Source organism: Mirounga angustirostris, unplaced genomic scaffold (genome assembly GCF_029215605.1).
Source record: "Mirounga angustirostris isolate CCGP_5_RB_7025 unplaced genomic scaffold, mMirAng1.0.hap1 SCAF_5, whole genome shotgun sequence".
NCBI classification, from domain to species: Eukaryota; Metazoa; Chordata; class Mammalia; order Carnivora; family Phocidae; genus Mirounga; species Mirounga angustirostris.
The window spans coordinates 95,439,525-95,462,148 of NW_026991713.1; the positions used below are offsets into that span (position 1 = coordinate 95,439,525).

Here is a 22,624-nt window from a genome sequence, read left to right on the forward strand (position 1 = left end):
GTCGTTAAGCGCCTGCCTTCGGCTCAGGTCATGATCCGACGGTTCTCGGATCGAGCCCCGCATCGGGCTCCCTGCTCGGCGGGAAGCCTGCTTCTCCCTCTCCCACTCCCCTGCTTGTGTTCCCTCCCTCGCTGTGCCTCTCTCTGTCAAATAAATAAATAAAATCTTTTAAAAAAAGTCTCTAAGATACCTATTAGTGGTTTTACTAAATTTAAAGTTATATACAATATTTTGATCAATTCTGCTAAGTTTCCCTTCAAAACGTTGTATTAATGGACTCTCCTGGTATTAGTGTATGAGAGTAGCTTATTTCCCACATCCTTGCCAGGGATATATATCGTAAGTCTTTAATTTTAAGATTATCACTTTGCCAGGTAGACTATTATTAAAGACAGGTTTTCAACCAGTCAATATAATGAAGGGGCGGAGACCACTGCCATTGTAGTCATACAGACTTCAGTTCGTAACTTGGTTTTGACATCTTCTATCCCTGCTAATTAAATTGGTTCAAAGTGATAGTGTTGTGGCAAATTTACATGCGAAGTGTACAAAGAACATATTTATGGAAAGAGTTCAATAGGATTTATCATTACAATAGGATTTGGAGCAAATAGTGGTCATTAAATAATAGCTCATTAGTCGTATTGAATTTTTTTTTTTAAAGATTTTATATATTTATTTGACAGAGATACAGAGACAGAGGGAACACAAGCAGGGGAAGTGGCAGAGAGAGAAGCAGGCTTCCCGCTGAGCAGGGAGCCCCCCACGGGGCTCAATCCAAGGACCCCCGGGATCATGACCTGAGCTGAAGGCAGACGCTTAACGACTGCGCCACCCAGGTGCCCCAGGCTTCCCGAATTGATCAGTAATTGAGTTGGTGCCATTTAAGAGTTTAAGATGTTCACATTTTCAAAAAAGATAACCAGAATGCACACTGAAAGTGAGGCAAACTATTTCAACAGGTGCTGTTCTGTAAAATCCAAGATTAAAAGGTGCTATTAGGCAACTAATCAGGCTGGGCATTTTTTAAATTTAGACGCTGGAGGATTAAAATCCACCATGCCTACTGCTGGGTCATATATTTACTGTAGGTACCCGGTTCGGGATTACCAACAGGCAGATACCCCTTTCCTGCCGGGAAACTATGGTTAAAAAGTGGTTCTTGTCAGAAAAGCATTCTCCAGATTTTAAGGCGGTCCTCCTGCTCCCCAAGCACTGCGGGCAAGATGGAGCTTTCCCTAATCACCTTTCGGGAATGGAGATTTCTATAACGTGGGTCACGCACTGGAAAGGCCGTTTTGCCATTACCCAAGATGGCGAACTGCGCAGCTTCACGATTTCCAGGTTTCAATATGGCTTCTCCGACCCGTACCTCCGGAGGTTAATCTCAAGAACCAAACTAAAATCGCGCGGAAGTAGCGTAAGCGGAAGTTGCGCGCAGCCCAACTTCCCACCTTCTACGTCCGCCCCCGTTCCTACGCCCCGCCCCTGGTGGCGCGGAGTGCAGAGCCAAGATGGCGACCGAGTTGGAGTACGAGTCTGTTTTGTGTGTGAAGCCAGACGTTAGCGTTTACCGGATTCCTCCACGGGCCTCCAACCGCGGTTACAGGTACTAACCCCGATACACTGCAGCACACGCATACCGGGTCGGGGATGACAGTCTCCTCCTCAGGTAGCACGCTGCGAGTCCCTTGCCACTGCCACCTCTGGGTTGTCACCTTGCTAACCTCCCTACCTGGGTTGTTATCGCCCTGCCGTCCTGTTCTTTCCCCACTGTGGAATGACATCCTGGTTTCCGCCGCTTTAAAAAAAAAAATTACCGTCTGCACCCACCCCCCCCTCCTCCCTTGGGCCCCTCTGGGTTACCCATCTGCTCCCCATCATCCACATCCAGTCGTGCCTGCTCCATTGCCAGTCACCTTTGGTTCGTTCTTTTCCTGCGTCCTTCAGTTTGTCGCCCTTGTCGAAACCCCCTCCCGTCCTCCCTCTCGTACACGTTTCCAGTACCCCGTGCGCTTTTGTGAGTAGTCATTGTGTTGGCCATTCAGGTGATACAGTTTATCTTCTGTGCTGTTGTCAGTCTTGCTACCAAATATCATCCACCATTTGGTTTTCCTTTCAGTTCTTTTGCTAGTGGGCAAAGGTTATGATTATAGGTTTTCCAGTCGGTGTCTATTCTGGTTTTTTTTTTTTTTCAGTACATTTTCTTGATGATTACATAGTATATTCTATTTTCCTTACCCCCCTCCCTTCTTAACCTCTCCCGTAGCTTTTTTTCTCCAGAGTTAATGCAGCATTTTCTCTGTAGGGCCAGCTAACCGCCTTGTAATCCAATGATGGTGAGGTTCTGAGGATGCTGTAGGAGTTCATGAAGTCATGTAGTGGAAAGAGTTAACATGTTAACCGGGTTACATGTTAAGAAATATGAGTATGATCCCTGACAACTTAACAGTTACATGATTTGGGACAAATCTCTTAACCTTTCCAAGCCTTAGTTTTTCTCATCTGTGAAATAGGAAAAAAAAAAAGTTAATGATAATAAAGCCTGCTCTAGTTATGTACCTCACAGAAGTTTTTGGAGGGTTAAATGAAATAATATAATAAATGTGAAAGAATTTAGGAAACAGTAAAGCAGCATATAAATATATAAGATACTGTTCTTATTGTTCTCTGATCCACATCACCATCATGATTTTCCTCTTGGCATTTATAATTATTTTGGCTTTTGTCCTCCTCCTGTGTCCATTATTTTGCCTCCTTACAGCAGGTTCATTCATCATGAATCAGTATCTTTGTACTTGCTGACTTGTGCATTAGACCCTGTGGGTTGTACCTTTCCGCAAAGAGGTAGTCCTAATTCCAGGCTTTCAGTCAGACTCCAAATTGACCATGAATAGGAATCTACATGCTTTTTGATGGTGGTTACAGGTTATAATATGTATGACTCAGCTGAGACATCACCTTCCTTGGGAAGCCCCCTTGACCCTTCCATTCTGGCTTTGGTATGTTCTGTGTGTGCTTCCATAGCACCTATGCTTATCTCTATCATAGTGAGTGCTCTTCCTTCTGTATTGTAATTGATTGCTCCATCTGTTTCTCTAGACTATCTGTGAACAGCTTGTTTCTTTTCTAATTTTATAGTACCAGGGTCTAGTACAGTGCCTGGCACATAGTGGGCACTCTGTAAACGTGGAAGAAATTTGTAGATTACACTTAATCATGTAAGTTAGCATTGAAATAGGTGAAATAGCTCATGACTTCCAACTTTAGTAGTAAAGCCTTCCTAAAGGATTTGATACACGATAGAGTGGGGTTCTCTTCTTTTTCTTCTACTTTAAGGTTTTTTTTTAAAGACCTTCCTTCTCTCACCTGCATTCTCTACCTTCACTTTCTAGTTTATCCATAGCCTTTTATCCTTATGTCAGTTAATTGCACTGAGCCATCAAAACATTTTTTTAATTTTCCTCTTTTTCTTGTTATCTATGGTTTCCATGCTTATTATTGACATTTCTTATCCTCCAAAAGGCATTTTTTTCATTAGCCACTTTTACTATAGTGAATGAAGAGAGCTGCACTAAGTTTGCATCAAGATTCCCATTTATTTGTTTTTGGCAAGACACTAAACTCTTTTTGTTTTTTAAAGATTTTATTTATTCTAGAGAGAGAGAACGAGAGAGCACACAAGCAGGGGGAGCAGTAGAGGGAGAGGGAGAAGCAGACTCTCCACTGAGCGGGGAGCCCGATGCGGGGCTAGATCCCAGGACCTTGGGATCATGACCCGAGCCAAAGACAGATGCTTAACCAACTGGGCCAACCCAGGCACCCCGACACTTAACTCTTTTGAACTGTGGTTTCCTCATTTGTAGAAATGGATATACTACTACTTATCTTGCAATATCCTCTCACTTAATTTTCATAAGAATGGGCATAATGCTTGGCACGTAATAGATGCTTAATAAATATTACTTTTATGTCTTTTTGTCTGTCTAATCTTCTTGTTTACAGAACCCATTTTATATTATGAGCATGATTCTTCTTTAGGCTGCCATTAAAGGAAAAAATGGGCTTTTTAGGAAGCAGAAAGAATACTTGGTTTGAGTGACTAATAAGATTAGAGGGAATGAATGACTTTGATTCACCTATGGTGAGCTCTTGCTTCTCAGACTTTCTTTTTTTTTTTTTTTTTAAACCTTAGCTATTTATTTATTTATTTATTTATTTATTTATTTATTTATTTATTTGAGAGAGAGAGCACATGAGAGGGGGGGAGGGTCAGAGGGAGAAGCAGCCTCCTTGCTGAGCAGGGAGCCCGATGCGGGACTCGATCCTGGGACTCCAGGGTCATGACCTGAGCCGAAGGCAGTCGCTTAACCAACTGAGCCACCCAGGTGCCCGCTTCTCAGGCTTTCACTGACAATTTAGGTCGATGAGAAAGTTATAAATGATTAAGAAATAGTTTCCCAACCTCTAAAACCGTTTTTATATTCATCACTGCCCTCCTCCTCAGCTTAATCAATAATAAACTCAATAGTCTGTTTTAATGTGATGAGAATGCTGGACTTCAAAGTTAGGCATCATTACTTACTATGTTACTGTTCTTCACTTAGAGAGACAGAGATGATAGGCTTTTCATGCCTATTCCGTATGGTTGCTGTAAGGATTTATTACTGAGGTAAGTGAAAATTTGTGAAGTCTGTTCAGAAGACCAGCGAAACCAAGAGTTCCTCAGGCTAGGTTTTGGGAGCAGGAAAGGAACTAAGGCTCAGGGCTGAGGGAAATTGCTGCTGGGAATATCCATTCGCTTACTGAGAATTTGTTAAATATTGGCCACTAGACATACAAGATAAATAAGACAAGGAACCTGTCCCAGGAAACACATCTAGTAGGCTTGTTCCTAACATATTCGATACACTATGTTTAGCTTATGGTGGCATAACAGAAGTAATTACTCATTTAAAAAAAAATTAAAATACAGGGACCTGTAGAGCATTATAGTCTGGATCAGATTCAAGTACTTGAGCTTCTTTGAGGCAGGGCATCAAGAGGGGAGGACATGACAAAGATTTGTCTTATAAATCTTGTTCAAAACCTGTGCTTATTTTCATTTTTCTCTTTTCCACCTTTTGCTTACCCTCTCCTTAAACTTATTCTTGTTTGGATATACCTTATTGTTACCTTTCTAACTTGCAAGTATTCATTTTCAGGTTTCTAAGGGATGAATTTTGTTTTGTTTTTACCATTTTACCATTTTATTTTTAAGTAATCTCTGCACCCAACGTGGGCCTCAAACTCACAACCCTGAAATCGAGAGTCACATGCTCTACTAACTGAGCCAGCCAGGTGTCCCAGGATGAGTTATTAATAACTTTTACTTTACCCTCTCTTTTCCACATGCTGACAAAACAAAATCACAAGGCAGTGCTTTGTAAAATTGGTCATATTTAAATAACATCTTAGATTTCATTCAAATTCATTTATCATACAGATTATAAGTATTCAGTATTTTGTAATGTTTCCATGGATGTCGCTATCTCTAGCCCACATGTCTTTCCTAAACTCCAGACTCATATTCAAATGCCTTCTCTATAGCTTTGCTTGAAAATCTATTTGACATCTCAAACTCTACATATTCAAAACTGGACTCCTGATCTTTCTTCCCAGACATGCTCTACCTATAGCCTTTCTGTGTCATGTATTGGCAGCTCCTTTGCTCAGGCTAAAATCTTCAGAGTCATCCTTGACTTCACATTAAATCCATTAGAAAATCCTGCTTATTTACTTTAAATAAATATATCCAGAATCTAGCCACTTCTGCTGCTCTCTGTTCCTAGTCACCATCATGACTCCTGGATTACTGCAGTAGTCTCTTAACTAATCCCCATGCTTCAGTACTTACATCCCTACATTGCTTCTGCACACAATAAAGTAATCCTTTTAAAATAAAAGGGAGATTGGGACGCCTGGGTGGCTCAGTAGGTTAAGCATCCAGCTCTTCATTTTGACTCAGTTCATGATCATCTCAGGGTCATGGGATCAAGCCCTGTGTCCGGCTCCACGCTCAGTGGGGAGTCTCTACTTGAGATTCTCTTCCCCCCCTCTCTTTCTCTCTCTCAAATAAATAAATAAGTCTTTAAAAAAAAACTACTCTCTTAAAACAAATAAAATAAAAGGAAGATCATATTTCACCTCTGCTTAAAACCTGTAATGGCTTCTCCTTCACTCAGAGTCAAAGCCAAAATTCTTACAAGACCTGTAAAATTTGGCTTTCTGTTATCTCTCCCACTTCATCTCTTTATTTTATTCTTACTGCAGTGGCTTCCTTTGAGGGCAAACATTCCAGACACAACCCCACCTTAGCACCTTTGCACTAAGTGTTCCAATCCTGGAATCACCTCCTTCCTCCAATATCTGCATGAGGAACTTCCTTCCTTCACATTTTTGCTTACATTTCACCTTGTTAATAAGGTCTCCCCAACCACCTTCTTGAATGTTGCAACCTGTTTACTCTCCCACTACCCTCCCAATTTCCCTTTTCTGCCTCTGCATTTCCTTTTTATTTTAGCACTTATCATCTTCTGAGATACTAATTATTTTACTTATTTTTTATGTTTATTTTTTATTATCTGTTTTCTATGATAATGTAAACCTCATGAGGGTAGAAGTCTTCGTTTTGTTCATTCACTGTTGTATCCCAAGCATCTAGAACAGTGCCTGTGACTTAATACACACGGTAAATATTGGTTGAATTCAGTGAAAGATGATGATACGTTTAGGGATTTGGGACGGCTTCTGTTACCTAGTATAATTCATTTAGTAGACTTTGTTGTTACCTGATCAGTCAAATACTATTATATAAATTATTATTATTATTTTTTGAAAAGATTTTATTTATTTATTTGACAGAGAGAGACACTGAGAAAGGGAACACAAGCAGGGGGAGTGGGAGAGGGAGAAGAAGGCCCCCTGCCAAGCAGGGAGCCTGACGTGGGGCTCTATTCCAGGACCTTGGGATCATGACCCGAGCTGAAGGCAGACGCCTAATGACTGAGCCACCCAGGTGCCCCACTATTATATAAATTATTGTCTGCAGTATGGAAATAGTATCATGAGAATTTTTTTAAATTGCTTGTATTTGTACTTTACGTGTTTTTCTTGATGCTTATTGGATAATCCTTACGTAGTAAGGATTTGTTTGCTTTGGGCTATATGTAATAATGAGACATCTATGTAGAGGGGATCATGAGTTATTCTTATTGATTATTTAATAGGTAGAAGGAATAAGCAACCAGGACAGCAAAACAGGAATATGGCAAATGATTCTGTGTAGGTTTTTAGTAATTAAAGATATGGACCTGAGACTTCCTATTTTCCTATCCTAGGGCATCTGACTGGAAATTAGACCAGCCTGATTGGACTGGTCGCCTCCGAATCACTTCAAAAGGGAAGATCGCTTATATCAAACTTGAGGATAAAGTGTCAGGTAATCTGCTGCTGACTCTTTAACATATTAAGAGTATTAGTTTGGTGCATTTTTATAAGTACATTTAAATTGGGGACTGGAATGGAAATATTTGTTAACTGGAGTTTTAGATTTTTGCTTCCTTTGCTCAAAGAAGTCTTTTCTTACCTGTCAGGGGAGCTCTTTGCTCAGGCACCGGTAGAACAATATCCTGGTATTGCTGTGGAGACAGTGACAGATTCCAGCCGCTACTTTGTAATCCGGATCCAGGATGGTACTGGTAAGGAGTCTGGGATTTTGAATGGGATGATATTAGGAAAATAGGTAAATGCACTTCAATGAAAGTGTGTCCTAATTGCATTTATCTTACTTCAGTTTACTAAATTTTTCCTCTCCCTTCTCCATAGTTAACTATAGTTGCTAAAGGACAAGGACTAACATGTTATTTGTAATAGATATGAACGCAAGTTCAAGACATGGTAATTAATAGGTAGATGTAAATAATCAAAATGTCTAGCTAACCAAAGAATTAACACATATTGCCCATTCATTCATTGTTTGTGGTGGGTTTTGGTGGGACTGTCTCAAATCATCTATGTCTAGGGCAGTCTATCTTTTCTCCATAGTCTATATCAGAGGTGGTTAAACTTTCTCTGTTTGGACACAGATCGTAAATATTTTAGATTTTTGTTCTCTATTGTAACCACTTAATTCTGCTGATGTAGTATGAAAGCAGCCATTGATAATATGTAAACAAATTGGTGTAGCTGTGTTCAAGTAAAATGTTACTTATAAAGACAGGCGATGGCATACATTTGGCTGTATGTAGTTTTTGGACCCCTGGGTTGTGAGAAGATGTTTTATGTTCACGACTTGATTTAGTTAAGGTGACTGTTAATTTTCACTGGGTGGAATTTTCCCTAAGGGACACTTCCTATTCTGAGTATTGCTGTCTTTTTCACAGGGCGTAGTGCTTTCATTGGCATTGGCTTCACAGATCGGGGTGATGCCTTTGACTTTAACGTCTCCTTGCAAGATCACTTCAAGTGAGTGAAACTTGTCCTTTAGTTACCTGGTTAAAAGGTTTTGGAAGTGCTCCTTTTCAGTTGAATGGACACTTATCTCTTTTACCTCCTGGTTTCTGTATTTGGTAAAAGAGTTCATTATGAATTTGAATCTTCCCATTTGCTGTTTCCTTACATTATATTTGTATCTGCTTTGACCTTTCCTTAAAACCTGGAACATGTTTTTGGTCCCTTGTACAGTGTCTTGAGATGCTTTTGCTTATGTCTCTGGGGAATTGGCACTTGATTTTAAGTGGCTGAGGGAGGCATATAATAATAGCAGGACTGTATGGGAGCTACGTGGGGAGTTGTGTGCCAGTTTTGTTACTTTGTATAGCTGACATGTTTTATGTCTGTTTCAACATTTCTTCCGCCTGCCTGGTTTTGGCACAGCTGTGGTGCATAGCACTGTGCACAATGTCAACTTCCTACTTCAGGGGCAGGCATAGGCATAACTCAGCTTTTCTGCCTCAGAACTCTGAAATTGTGGAATTCCACTCCGTTGGCATAAGGAAGCAGCCTGGAAGGACTGAGGAATTAATTACACTCCCTCAGGGGTAGCCCTCAACCATGGAGGATGGGGATTGGCAGCTAAATGCCCTCCTTTGGAGGGACAAGTTAAATATGTATTCTGGGTGGCTCCTCAGTACCGTTGAACCCTGTTGCCCTCTTTCATGGCTTTTCTTCCTTTCCTTCCTCATTCTTCATGTTTCCTCACTCTGCTTTCTGGAATCTTGTTTCATATAAGTTAGTTACACTCGGATTTGTGTGTCGGACTCTGCTTTTAGGTAATCCCAAATTAAGATAATTTACTCTTTTACTGAAGGTGGGTAAAGCAGGAATCTGAGATTTCCAAAGAATCTCAGGACATGGACAATCGTCCTAAGTTGGATCTGGGCTTCAAGGAAGGACAGACCATCAAGTTGAGTATTGGGGTGAGTATGATTTCTTCCCCCCACTCCCTGTATTTTTATAATAAGCTTGTGACTTTTTCTTTCTCTTCTCTGTTTTCTCATTGTAGAACATTACAACTAAGAAAGGAGGTGCTTCTAAGCCCAAGACTACAGGGGCTGGGGGCCTAAGCTTGCTCCCACCCCCACCTGGAGGCAAAGTCACTATTCCCCCACCAACCTCCGTTCCCATCAGCAATCATGTCACTCCACCACCCATTCCAAAATCTAACCATGGAGGTAGTGATGCAGGTAAATCTCTCTCTATTACTTTTAACTTTGAGAAATCATCATATCTTAGGTTTTGATTGGGTAGCACCTGTTTGCAAAGGAGTGTGTTGATGTTTTTGCTATGAAATGGCACTTGTGCTGACAAGGTGGTTCTGGCAGCCTCTAGTAAGGAATTAAAGCTTTTCTAGTGAACTGAGAGTCATGGTATTTGGTAGGTTCTTTGTCAGAAAATGAGTAGATATTAAAAAGACTATTTTCTTCATTGTACCTTGGTTAGATGCTAGTAGGCCTGAGAGTCAGATGGAGTAAGATTTTGGTCATAGCTCTGCTATTTTATATCTTTTTTTTTTTTTTTAAAGATTTTATTTTTATTTATTTGATAGAGAGACAACGAGAGAGGGAACACAAGCGGGGGGGTGGGAGACGGAGAAGCAGGCCTCCCGCTGAGCAGGGAGCTCGACACAGGGCTCCATCCCAGGACCCTGGGATCATGACCTGAGCCAAAGGCAGATGCTTAATGGACTGAGCCACCCAGGCACCCCTGTCTCAATATCCTTATCTGTAAAATGGAGACTTAGAATTACCCCAGGATTGTAAAGGAGAAATGATGTGACACCACCTAGCACAGTCCATGGGACGTTGTAGCCATTCAGTAAATGCTATTTCTTTTAATCTTCTCTGTTTCTTCACAAAGGCAGTTGGGAGAAAATTAGACAGCATCTGGGTTTGTGAATATATTTTCACTCTTCTATACTATCTGATGGGGAAAACAGAGTTATTTCCGTTTCAAAATGAGAACATTAGAACTCGGAAAGGAGCTTTCCCAAAGTTAGAGAAGCAGATATTAGAATCTGTAGTTTTAACTTATATTGCAGGGATGCAGAGCATTCTTACCATTGATTGCTAAGAGTGAAGTTTCTCTTTCTGGAATTTTGAGGTAAAAATGGTTATAACCTACTTCTTCTCATAAGTGTCTCCAGAAGGCACTGGGGATAATGTCTAAAATTTTTTTGAATTAAACTTTTTATTTTAAGGTAATGGTAGCTTCACATGCAGTTGTAAAAAAATAACACAAAGAAATCCTGTATACCCTTTACTCAGTTCCCCTAAATGGTAACATTTGCAAAACCAAAGTCAAATATCACCAGGAAACTGACATCAATACTACCTACTGATCTTATTTAGATTTCACCAGATTTACGTGTTCTCATTTGTATGTATACATGTGTTTTTAGTTCTATGCACTTTTATCATGTGTAGGTTCCTGGATCCATCACCATGGTCAGGATACAGAACAGCTCCATCAGTACAAGGATCCCTCATGTCATCCGTTTATAACCACACCTACCTCCTGCATCCTGCCCCACACCCGCTCACTAACCTTAGACAATCACTAATTTCTTCTCCATCTCTGTAATTTTGTCATTTCATGAATGTTATATAAATGGAATCACAGAGTACATAACTTTTGGGGATTGGCTTTTTCCACTCAGCATACTTCCCTTGAGATTCATCCAAGTTGTGTATATTAATAGTTTCTCTCTCTCTCTCTCTTTTTTTTTAAAGATTTTATTTATTTGACAGAGCACAAGCAGGGGGAGCGGTAGGCAGAGGGAGAGGGAGAAGCAGGCTTCCCTCTGAGCAGGGAGCCCGATGCGGGGCTCGATCCCAGGACCCTGGGATCATGACTGAGCTGAAGGCGGACGCTTAATGACTGAGCCACCCAGGCACCCCTAAGCTTTTATTTCTCAGATCTTTATTATGTTTTCCCTTTTCTTTTCTCATCTCTTTACTGTGTATTCAGATATCCTTTTAGATTTGGATTCTCCTGCTCCTGTCACGGCACCAGCACCGGCTCCAGGTTCTGCAAGCAGTGACTTGTGGGGAGACTTTAGCACTGCATCCAGGTATGAGCCTAGTGAAACCACCATACTCTCAATCAGGGTACAGAGGATGTGTTACAGTCAAATGAAATCTTGAACTGGGAAAGCAGGGCATTTGCAGGTCATACAGAGTCTCTGGCAGGAATTCTAGGTAAGGAAGTAGAGGAGTGCTGGGGATGGTGGGGTAAGAAAGCTGTAGGATGAAGTTTGAGTGGGATATTTCACGCCTTGATAATTAGAATTTCTAGTGAGGTATAGTTTCAGAAATTCTGGGTAGCAGTTTCTTGGAAGCTATTACGTGAAGAATGGAGTAGCTATCCTAATTCCTTTGGCTTTCTCTCTGTTCTCCTGTCTTGCAGCTCTGTTCCAAACCAGGCACCACAGCCATCCAACTGGGTCCAGTTCTGAATAGCATTGGCAGGCCATTAAGGACAGACTTGAAGAAAAAAAATGACCTTGAGGGCACCAATCTGTGAGGGAAGCTAGGAACCCCTTCTCTCCCCAGAATCAAAATTACTGGACAATCTTTTTCATAGCTTCACCATTGCATTCAAGCTGGTTTATATCACTCCCCTGTGTTGTTACTTGCTGTACAGCCAAGAAAGTATCTCTTATCTCCTGTTCACTATTAAGGCAGGGAATAATGGGTCTTACCATACTTGTGGCTGACTATGCAGGGCTCAGAAGGCCAGGTCTCTTTGCGGGGGAAATGAACTCTACCATCTGTAAAATTTTTCTCTGTCTTTTCAATTCTTTAGTTTATTTCCAAATCATCTCATGACCCCGTGTGCCCTACTTAACAATTTCAGGGGAAACAGAAACCTTGAAATTTCCTTTTCCATTAACCTAAGACCCTAAAAATGGACTGGCTGACTTCAGTGTTTACAAATTCAGAGTTTTGATAGGGATAGGTATGAAGAAAGACCTGTTTCCTGGGTCTGTGTTATAGATCCTCCTTCAGGCTTATCCTGTTCAGTGAACATCCTGTGCCAGGTGCAGCTCCGTCACCCTCTCATGTGTTTACATGTTTCTTCCTATGCTCAGAGGGTTTTGTTGGTGGCACTTTCACTGTTCTTTTGTTTGCTGAATAGTGCAACAACTTTGACCAGTGGGTGTCTCTTGGATGAAGGAGGTTCAGGGGGCCGTGTTTCCCAAGTTACGTTGTAGAGAAGCGTTTACCTTCTTGCAGCTCCGTCTATCTGCTGCATTTGAAGTGTGGCATTACTTTGTATTTGCCCCATTACTTGACCTGAAGTTGAAGGGTTTAGAGTTTTTAACAGGATATGTAGAGCAGAAGGGTTGAAAGCACGTAACTCTCTTTCAGTACCCACATTGCCTTGCTGCCTGGGTATCTGGCCCCTTTCCATAAACATTTATTTTTCAGTCCATCGAGCTCTTCACTAGAAAGCTGCTATTACCTACATCGTCATGTATGGAGGAAGTCGGAGAGTCCCTGGCACGCTAGCTGTGATAGTTTTGCCCACGTGATGACCTTGATAAACCGTCACCTGGGGTATCTCAGAAGCAAGTTGCTCTCCCACCACTTTCCCTTCCCTCTACCCCACCATTCCTTTTATGATGCTGTGAAGAGAGTTCCCTTTCTTAGGTGAATGGGCACTACCTGTTTTGTTTGTTAATGGGCAATTTTGAGGATGAAATGGGAGGATATCATTTCTTCCCTTAGCACTTCTTTGGATGTGTACACTCTGGCTGAAGGGAGTCTTACATTTAGTTTCAAAATATATTCTCTCTCCTGTATTTCCTTCCTGACTCTTTTAAACTTTGGGTCCATTTTTTTCATTGCCTCCTGTTCCAGGCAGCTCTATTCTTACAGAGCCATGGCAGGACATTTTTAAAATTCCAATAGAAAACACTAAATGGAAAGTTCTATAGAATCACTAGTGACTAACTCCTGGGAACCTATTTTCTCAATCTTCTTCCATGTTGTGTTCTTTGTATTCTCAAGATGATAATATATTATGTATTTGAATTGCTGGAAAATTGAAAATGAAATTTAAAATAAATGTATATAAAGCATATGCTGTATTGGTGCAATAATGGTAATTAAAAATGTGGAAAAAGGTAGTGTCTCCTTTATCTTTTAATTTGCCTACTTCAGTGCCTTTTTAATTTAACTGACCCAATATAAATGGGCCAGTAGGTAATAAACAGACATTTTCATGTCTGTTACTCTTTTTCAAGAAATAGGGCTTTTAAGTTCAGTTTATACTTCTGTCTTCATGGTTCTAAACCCACAGAGCACTCCTAATAGAGATGATTTATAGGAATTATTTATTTGCTGGTATAGTTCATTTCATTTGCTTCAGATTGTCTTTATGATCTAGGCCACCTCTCACATCCCAGAACTATAAGCAGCTTAAATGAGGGGAATCAGTGTAAGAGATGAAACTAAAGTCAGTGTCACAGACTTTGGAAACCAGAAGATCTTGGAGTTCTCATTCAGTGATTTTCACAGAAGGTGAATCAGAATGATACATGTGCTTGCCTTTTTTTTTTTTCTTTTTTCTTTAAAGTAACATGCCGTTCCCTCCAGAGGTTCTGATGCATCTCCATTTGCTTTCCTAGAATAGGGCCTACATGGCTTTCCCACCCATGGCCTTTCTTACCATTACCGAGGTGGTGAGTCACTGTCATTGATAGAAGTGTATCTTAAACCTCAGGTTTTATTTGGGGAGGAATGTGGACAATCTTTTTTTTTTTTTTTTTTTTTTTTAAGCTCAATCCCCGCAGTTATACATTTGTATCTGTCTTCACAGTTGTAGTGTGAACTTTTATTGCTCCACTTCCTCCGTTCTGATAACCTTCTAGGCAGTTGGCTTGCCTCTAGCTTTCTTTTCCTCCAGCTCCAATTCAGCTTACCTGTTACCACCAGAATCATCTTCCTAAACCGAGCCCTGCTTATGCCCTTTCTTCCCCAGTTCATTGTCTTCAACGATTTTCCTTTGCTTACAGAATAAAGTCCATAGTACCATTTCATCCTCAACTCTGTCTTCCCTTCCACTCACAGTATGCTACTGGAACTAGGGTACTAGTCATTCTTCAGATGCCATTAGCACCATGAGCACTGAATGCTTGCTAAAATTCCCTCTGCCTAGAATACCTTCCTGCCTGTTGAAATCCTTTCCAATCATAAAGCTAATGTAAATACTACTTCATGAAATGTCACCTATCCTCCCAGTCTGAAAAATGATCTCCTTTGTTTTGTTTGGGTTGCTGTCGAAACTCTCTTTCTTACTAGTTTGTAAACTCTTTGAATATAAAGACCATGTCTGCATTTTTATCTTTTCACTGTACTTCCTGTATACCTTTCTATATAGCTGATATTCACTTGTTGAATAAACAGTGATTTCAGTGAAGAAGGACTAGAAATCAGTAAGTTGAGTGTTTTCCTTCTTTTACTCATTCTCAGGGTTGTTCCTCGCTACATGATGTAAGTATTCCTTATATGCTTTGTCATAGTTGGAGAAAATCTCATTTATGTGCTCCCGAGTCCGTCAGTATTAGGGATCGGAAAAGCAGTGATAAAGAAAAATTTTACTTGGTACTTTCCCTATGACCTGGGAAAAGAAAAATGATATCGTAAAACACAGCTGTGGGTAGGTTTGGTAGCTTATTGTCTCATTTTGATTATTATAACTGTCTAAGATTACATTGTACTTTGGTTATGTTTTAGTTATTTTCTAGCTTCTAAAAAATCCACTTCTGTTATTGCCTCTGAACTGTACATGAAGAGAATATATATGGTTTGTGACTAGAGGACTCCTACTCAGGAGCTGCCCATCAAGCACATATTCTGTTGAGAAAGGAAAAACGAAGAGAGTGATTTATTATCTTTACTTCCAGGTTCCTTAAGCCTGGAGGATATAAATGGCCTTGTGATAGTTTTCACAGAAATTTTATGGTTTGGCATTTATTTCAGATTTTTTTTTCTTTTTAAGATTTGATTTATTTATTTGAGAGAGAGAATGAGACAGAGAGAGAGCATGAGAGGGGGGAGGATCAGAGGGAGAAGCAGACTCCCCGCTGAGCAGGGAGTCCGATGCGGGACTCGATCCTGGGACTCCCAAGATCATGACCTGAGCCGAAGGCAGTCGCTTAACCAACTGAGCCACCCAGGCGCCCTTATTTCAGATTTTTTAATAATCATTTTCAGTCCCCTTTTGAAAGATAACAAGATACAGGGGTAGTATGTTTTTTAAAAAGCTCTGCTATGCTTGAATTGCCTATATTGGAGCTGGGAGTAAAATAATTGTCCGCAGTGACCTCATGTTCTGCCTTATCAGTCTGGGGATAGTGTCATCCCCTCCATTAAATACAGTAATGCATTAAGACCCATTGTGGATTAATTGCTTTTTAATATTTTCTTTCTTTCTTTTTTTTTTTTTTTTTTAAATATTTATTTGACAGAGAGAGACACAGCGAGGGAGGGAACACAAGCAGGGCGAGTGGGAGATGGAGAAGTAGGCTTCCCGCGGAGCAGGGAGCCCGATGTGGGGCTCGATCCCAGGACTCTGGGGTCATGACCTGAGCCGAAGGCAGATGCTTAACCGACTGAGCCACCCAGGCGCCCCAATATTTTCTTTTTTTTATGTGTGCTCTGCCACTGAAACTGTAATAGGAAAGAAGGCCTTGGAGCACTTTCTGCGAATGCTTGATCTGGCTGCATATCAGCATGGGACCACTAGAGGGCGAGCTCCCTCTAGCAACTCTAGCACAACTGTAGGAAATACTGCCCAGACAGCCTGGTGACAGGGAAGGTGTTTAAAAAGAAAGACATAGAAGAAAGACTCAAGGGACACATCTATGGAGTATAAACATGCATTTGATGCAAAGTTTGTTGAGAATGTAGAAAAATTGCTGTTTAGGTAGGCAGGAAATGAAGTGGAGAATAAGATTTTCTTTAGACTTTAATACTTAAATAAATATTTGAATGGGGAATATACTTACTAATTTTAATGACCTCCCCATCAAAATAGATGATTAATAGGTAGTAAAGTATAGTAGTGGTTATGAGCATGGATTTGGGAGGGAACAGATTGCCGTGGTACAAAATTTTGCTTTGCCACTTACTGGCTTTTTAACTTTGGACAAGTTACTTAACCTTTGTTTGCCTTAGTTTCCTCATGTGCAGTATGAGGATAATAGTTCCTACCTTATTGGGTTATTGTGACAATAAAATTAAAATTTTAAAGTGCTCAGGACAGGGTCTGGCACACAGTACTACTACTGCCGCTTGGTGGCTATTCTAATTCTGGGTATCAGGATGTGCAATGAAATGGTAAATGTAAGAGCAGAATGGTGTGAGTTCCTTTCTTTTTTTATTTTTTTAAATTTTTATTTATTTTTTTTAAAGATTTTATTTATTTATTTGAGAGAGAGAGAGAGCACATGAGAGGGGGGAGGGTCAGAGGGAGAAGCAGACTCCCTGCTGAGCAGGGAGCCGGATGCGGGACTCGATCCTGGGACTCCAGGATCATGACCTGAGCTGAAGGCAGTCGCTCAACCAACTGAGCCACCCAGGCACTCAATTCCTTTCTTTTTTTTAAAAGAAAATTAAATTTTTATTGAGATATAATTGACATAACATAACATTACACTAGTTTGGGTATACAACATGTTAATTTGATACATTTATGTATTGCAATATGATTACCACTGTTGTGATTCTAACACCTTTTTTTAAAAAAGATTTTATTTATTTATTTTAGAAAGAGAAAGCTCATGGCTGGCAGGGGAGGAGGTTTGCGGGGGGCAAGGAATCTTGAGCAGACTCTGTGCTGAGTGTGGAGCCTGGTGCAGGGCTTCATCTCAGGACCTGAGATCATGACTTGAGCTGAAACCAAGAGTCAGTTGCTTAACAAACTGAGCCACCCAGGTGCCCCTGTTAGCTAACACTTCTATTACATCACAAATTTATTATTGCTTTTTTCTGGTGAGAACAATTAAGATCTAGTCTCTCAACCTCTTTGAAGTTCATAATGCAGTATTGTCTTTAATCACCTTGCTTTGCATTAGATCTCCAGGACTGACGTATCTACTGGTTTCAGGTTTGTACCCTTAAACCCCCTCTCCCCAACCCCCACCCCGTAGCCCCTGGTAATCTCCACTCTACTCTTAGTTTCTATGAGTTTGGCTTTTTTCAATTTCATATGTAAGTAATAACATACAATATTTGTCTTTTTCTGTCTGACTTACTTCATTTAGCATTGCCCTTCAAGGTCCATCTACATTGTTGCATATACACATATATACATCTTGTCTTTTTTATCATAAATGGACACAAGTTGTTTCTATATTTTGGCCTTTGTGAATAATGCTGCAGTAAACATGGGAGTGCTTATATGCCTTTGATATCCTATTTTCATTACTTTTGGACGTATACCTTGAAGTGCAATTGCTGGATCATATGGTAGTTTTCTTTTTAGTGTTTTGAGGGACCTCCCTACTGTTTTCAGTAGTACTGTACTAATTTATCTTTCCATCAAGGTGTACAAGCGTTCCCTTTTCTCCACATCCTTGCCACTTGTTATCTCTTGTCATCTTGACAACAGCCATTCTAGAAGTCGTGAGTTGATATTTCATTGTGGTTTTGATTTGTGTTTCCCTGATGATGACTGATGTTGAGCATTGTTTCATGTGAATGAGCCCCAAGCATCACTCCTGCCAGTCTAGGCCCTACCCTAGGGCTTGGAATAGAGTAAAGTAGTAATGGTATCTTTGTGGTCTTGAGTCACAGTTGACGGCTTGTGACTCTAAATAAACATAACCTACCTTTTGTAAATGAAAGAAAAAAAGAGCTGACGGCCATTTTATGTCTTCTTTGGAAAAATGTATGTAGTTCCTCTGCCCATTTTTAATTCCATTGTATTTTCGTTACTGAGTTGTTGGAGTTTATTATATATTTTGGATATTAATTCCTTCTCAAACATGGTTCGTAAATATTTTTTCCCATTCCATAGGTTGTCTTCATTTTTTTTTTTTTAATATTTTATTTTTTGAGAGAGAGCAGGAGTTGGGGTGGGGGGCGAGGGGCAGAGGGAGAGGGAGAAGCAGAAGCAGACTCCCCGCTGAGCAGGGAGCCTGACATGGTGCTTGATCCCAGGACCCCAAGATCAAGACCTGAGCGAAAGGCAGATGCTTAACCGACTGAGCCACCCAGGCACCCCATCTTCATTTTTTAAAAATGTTTCTCTTGTTGTACAGAAGCTTTTTAGTTTGATATAGTTCTACTTACTGATTTTTACTGTTGCTCCTGCTCTTGAGGTCGTATCTAGAAAATCATTGCCAAGACCAATGTCAGGGAGCTTTTTCCCTATGTTTTCTTAGAGAAGTTTTACTGTGTCAGGTCTTACATTTAAGTCTTTAACCAATTTTGAATTGATTTTCAAGAGTGCTGTAAGATAGGGGTCCAATTTCATTTTTCTGCATGTGGTAATCAGTTTTCGGAACACTTTGTTGAAGTCACTGTCCTTTTCTCATTGAGTGTTCTTGGCGCCTGGTCAGATAAATGCAGGGGTTTATTTTTGGGCTCTCTATTATGTTCCCATTGGTGTATATGTCTATTTTTATGCCATTACTATACTGTTTTAAAATCTATAGTTTTGTAGAGTAGTTTAAAATCAGGAAGTATGATGCCTCTGGCTTTGTCCTTTTTTTCCTCATGATTGCTTTGGCTATTACTTTGGAGTATACTTTTGTGGTTCCATACAAATTTTAGGATTGTTTTTTCTATTTCTGTGGAAGATGCCGTTGGAATTTTGATAGAGATTACATTGAATCCATAGGTGGCTTGGATAATATGGACATTTTAACAATATTTTTTCTTTCAGGGGTACCTGGGTGGCTCAGTCATTAGGCGTCTGCCTTCAGCTCAGGTCATGATCCCAGGGTTCTGGGATTGAGCCCCGCGCCAGGGTCCTGGGATCCAGCCCTGCACCAGGGTTCCGGGATCGAGTCTGCGTCGGGCTCCCTGCTTGGCGGGGAGCCTGCTTCTCCCTCTCCCACTCCCCCTGCTTGTGTTCCCTCTCTTGCTGTGTCTCTCTCTGTCAAATAAATAAATAAAATCTTCAAAAAATATATTTATTCTTTCAATTGATGAACACAGGATATCTTTCCATTTTTTTGTTTTCAGTTTCTTTTATCAAAGTTGCAGTGTTTGATGTGTAGAAATTTCACCTTCTTGGTTGAATTTATTCCTAAAGTGTTTTGTTTTTGATGCTATTGTGAATGGGATTATTTTCTTTATTACTTTTTCAGTGGTTTCATTGTTAGTATATAGAAATACAACTGATTTTTGTATGTTTATTTTGTAACCTGCAGCTTCACTGAATTGGTTTATTAATTCTAACAGTTTTTTTTAAATGAAGTCTTTAGGATTTTTTATAAGATCATATCATCTGCAGAGACAGTTTTCCTTTTTGATTTGGATGACTTTTATTTCTTTTTCCTGCCTCATTGCTTTAGCTTGGACTTCCAGGACTGTGTTTAATAGGAATGGTGAGTGGGATTCCTTTTCTTATTCCTGATCTTAGAGGGAAAGCTTTCAGCTTTGCACTATTGTGAATATGTTATCTGTGGGCTTGTCATATATGGCCTTTATCATGCCGAGGTATATTTCTTCTGTAACCAATTTGCTGAGAGTTTTTATAATGAAAGGATGTTGTATTTTGTCAAATGCTTTTTCTTTTTTTTTCTTTAAAGATTTTATTTTTTTGAGAAAGAGAGAGAGAAAGCACAGAGGGAGAGTGTGAGGGAGAAGCAGGCTCCCCGCTGAGCAGAGAGCCCAATGTGGGACTCAATCCCAGGACCCCAGGATCATGATCTGAGCCGAAGGCAGACACTCAACCCACTGAGCCACCCAGGCTCCCCGTTAAATGCTTTTTCTAGATCTATTGAGATGTTCATGTAATTTTTTTGTCTTTCATTTTATTAATATGGTATATCACAGCTCCTCATGTAATTTTTTTGTCTTTCATTTTATTAATATGGTATATCACAGTTCCTGATTTGCATCCAGTGATGAATCCCACCTGATCATGGTGTAAGATGCTTTTTTTTTTAATAAGATTTTTTTTTTATTTATGCATTTGACAGAGAGAGACATAGCGAGAGAGGAAACACAAGCAGGGGGAGAGGGAGAGGGAGAAGCAGGCCTCCCACCAAGCTGGGAGCCTGATGTGGGGCTCGATCCCAGGACCCTGGGATCATGACCCAAGCCGAAGGCAGACGCCCAAGGACTGAGCCACCCAGGTGCCCCTGGAGACACATTTCTTTTAAAAAAGTTTTTTAATTTTTTAATTTAATTTAATTTATTATTAATTTTTTAGTTTCAGAGGTAGAGTTTAGTGATTCATCAGTTGCATATAACACCCAGTGCTCATTATGGAGACATGCATTTCTTTCCATTTAAAAGCCACCACATAAACTCCATCTTTTTTTTTTTTTTTTAAAGATTTTTATTTATTTATTTGAGAGAGAGAATGAGATAGAGAGAGCATTGGGGGGGAGGGTCAGAGGGAGAAGCAGACCCCCTGCTGAGCAGGGAGCCCGATGTGGGACTTGATCCCGGGACTCCAGGATCATGACCTGAGCCAAAGGCAGTCGCTTAACCAACTGAGCCACCCAGGTGCCCAAACTCCATCTTTTTTTAATCAAAATCCTTAATTCTTACAGGTTCCAAGAAATCAGAACCTTGGATTCAAAAGAAATTTAATGACAGTTTTGCAGAAAACACCATAACTTCTTTGAATGATAGTTATCCAGTTTCTGCTTGGGTAGAATACTCTTTGAAAGGTAACCTTTTAGAATACAAATGAATTTAGGAATTCAGCAGGCCTGGATTAAAATTAAAGGTCTAATTTTATTGGCTCTGTGGCCTTGGGCCAATTAAATAACTTCTTAAACTCTCAGTTTTCTCATTGGTCAAAGGGGGAGTGACAGTGCATATTTTTCAGTATTATTTTTAATATTGAGATGATGAAAACAATGTATTCATCATAGTGCAGGACATAGTAAACGCAAATGTGTTGTTACTGTAATCCTTTTTCTTTTTTTTTTTTTAAAGATTTTATTTATTTATTTGAGAGCGTGAGAATGGAGAGAGAGAGCGTATGAGATGGGGGAGGGTCAGAGGGAGAAGCAGACTCCCCGCCCAGCAGGGAGCCCGATGCGGGGCTCAATCCCAGGACCCTGGGATCATGACCTGAGCCGAAGGCAGACGCTTAACGACTAAGCCACCCAGGTGCCCCAGGGCTGGTTGCTTTTAAGGGGGAGGAAACCCAGGTTGAGTCATAACAATAAGTAAATAAACAGTAACATTACCAGGAAGGGCAAGGGTGAAGATGGTCTTTATAGAGTGATTGGTACTAAGAACTTCTTCATAGACTGGAATCAGCCCAAGGATTGCTGTTATATGGCTATGGTATCCTATGAACTATGTTTAGAAGCCTTAGGAGTCTTGATTATTATTCTTTGTATAGATTTGATGGAAGCATCATAAACCTGCAGTGGGAAACCAACAATTTTATTTTTCCAAAAACTGGTATTAACTTACCCTTCTTTTTAAAGGTAGAGTCAGAAGAAGAAAAATATGTCAGTCCAGGTTTTCTTAGTTCTTTTCACTGAACACCAGTGCTTTCCAATAATTGATTATTCAGTCTAGCCAGTTTGAGGGCCTATCAGTTGCTGGTCATATGTAGAGCTGTTGATGCTCTGTTGTTTGCCTGCCGTACTTTGTGGACTTCCAGTTTTTAAAAGTGGTTGGTAAATGAATTGTGTGCTTTTTGTGTGCACTGTCTTTGCCCCAGCTCCAGGTTGTGATGGCCCCTCAGACAGGGCCCTCTAGTCTCCATTCATTGATTGCATTTCACCCCTTTTTGGTGTCTTTCTTTGTATTTACCCAGGTGTCTCTCACAGACCAGCCCACTGACACCTCTTTTTGACCCATCTGAGTGTCCTTAGTACCACATATCAGGGAGTATTTCTGAGTCTCTTTCTTTGCTGTCCTGGAACAAAGGA

At 40.4% G+C, this 22,624-nt stretch overlaps 2 protein-coding genes across 2 annotated transcripts in view; both read left to right on the top strand.

The window, feature by feature from the left end:
* The first annotated feature begins 1,455 nt into the window (after positions 1-1,455).
* Positions 1,456-13,624, top strand: NECAP1 (NECAP endocytosis associated 1). The gene is made up of 8 exons (XM_045873916.3): positions 1,456-1,609; positions 7,380-7,480; positions 7,635-7,739; positions 8,424-8,505; positions 9,350-9,458; positions 9,545-9,725; positions 11,509-11,611; positions 11,947-13,624. Exons 1-8 carry the CDS (start codon positions 1,515-1,517, stop codon positions 11,993-11,995), a joined length of 825 nt encoding a protein of 274 aa, XP_045729872.1. The 5' UTR covers positions 1,456-1,514; the 3' UTR covers positions 11,996-13,624.
* A 7,634-nt stretch (positions 13,625-21,258) lies between these two features.
* Positions 21,259-22,624, top strand: part of LOC123843999 (C-type lectin domain family 4 member A-like) — a gene marked incomplete at its 5' end in the record, with an annotated part of 28,938 nt that continues 27,572 nt past the window's right edge. Inside the window, 1 exon segment of the mRNA XM_054506359.2 lies at positions 21,259-21,400. Coding sequence (XP_054362334.1) covers positions 21,259-21,400 — 142 coding nt within the window.

Coding starts and splice junctions, on each gene's coding strand:
- NECAP1 (XM_045873916.3), top strand. CDS start 1,515: ATGGCGACCGAGTTGGAGTACGAGTCTGTTTTGTGTGTGAAGCCAGAC. Junction 9,459..9,544: donor CCATCAAGTTGAGTATTGGG/GTGAGTATGATT, acceptor TTCTCATTGTAG/AACATTACAACTAAGAAAGG. Junction 9,726..11,508: donor CCATGGAGGTAGTGATGCAG/GTAAATCTCTCT, acceptor CTGTGTATTCAG/ATATCCTTTTAGATTTGGAT.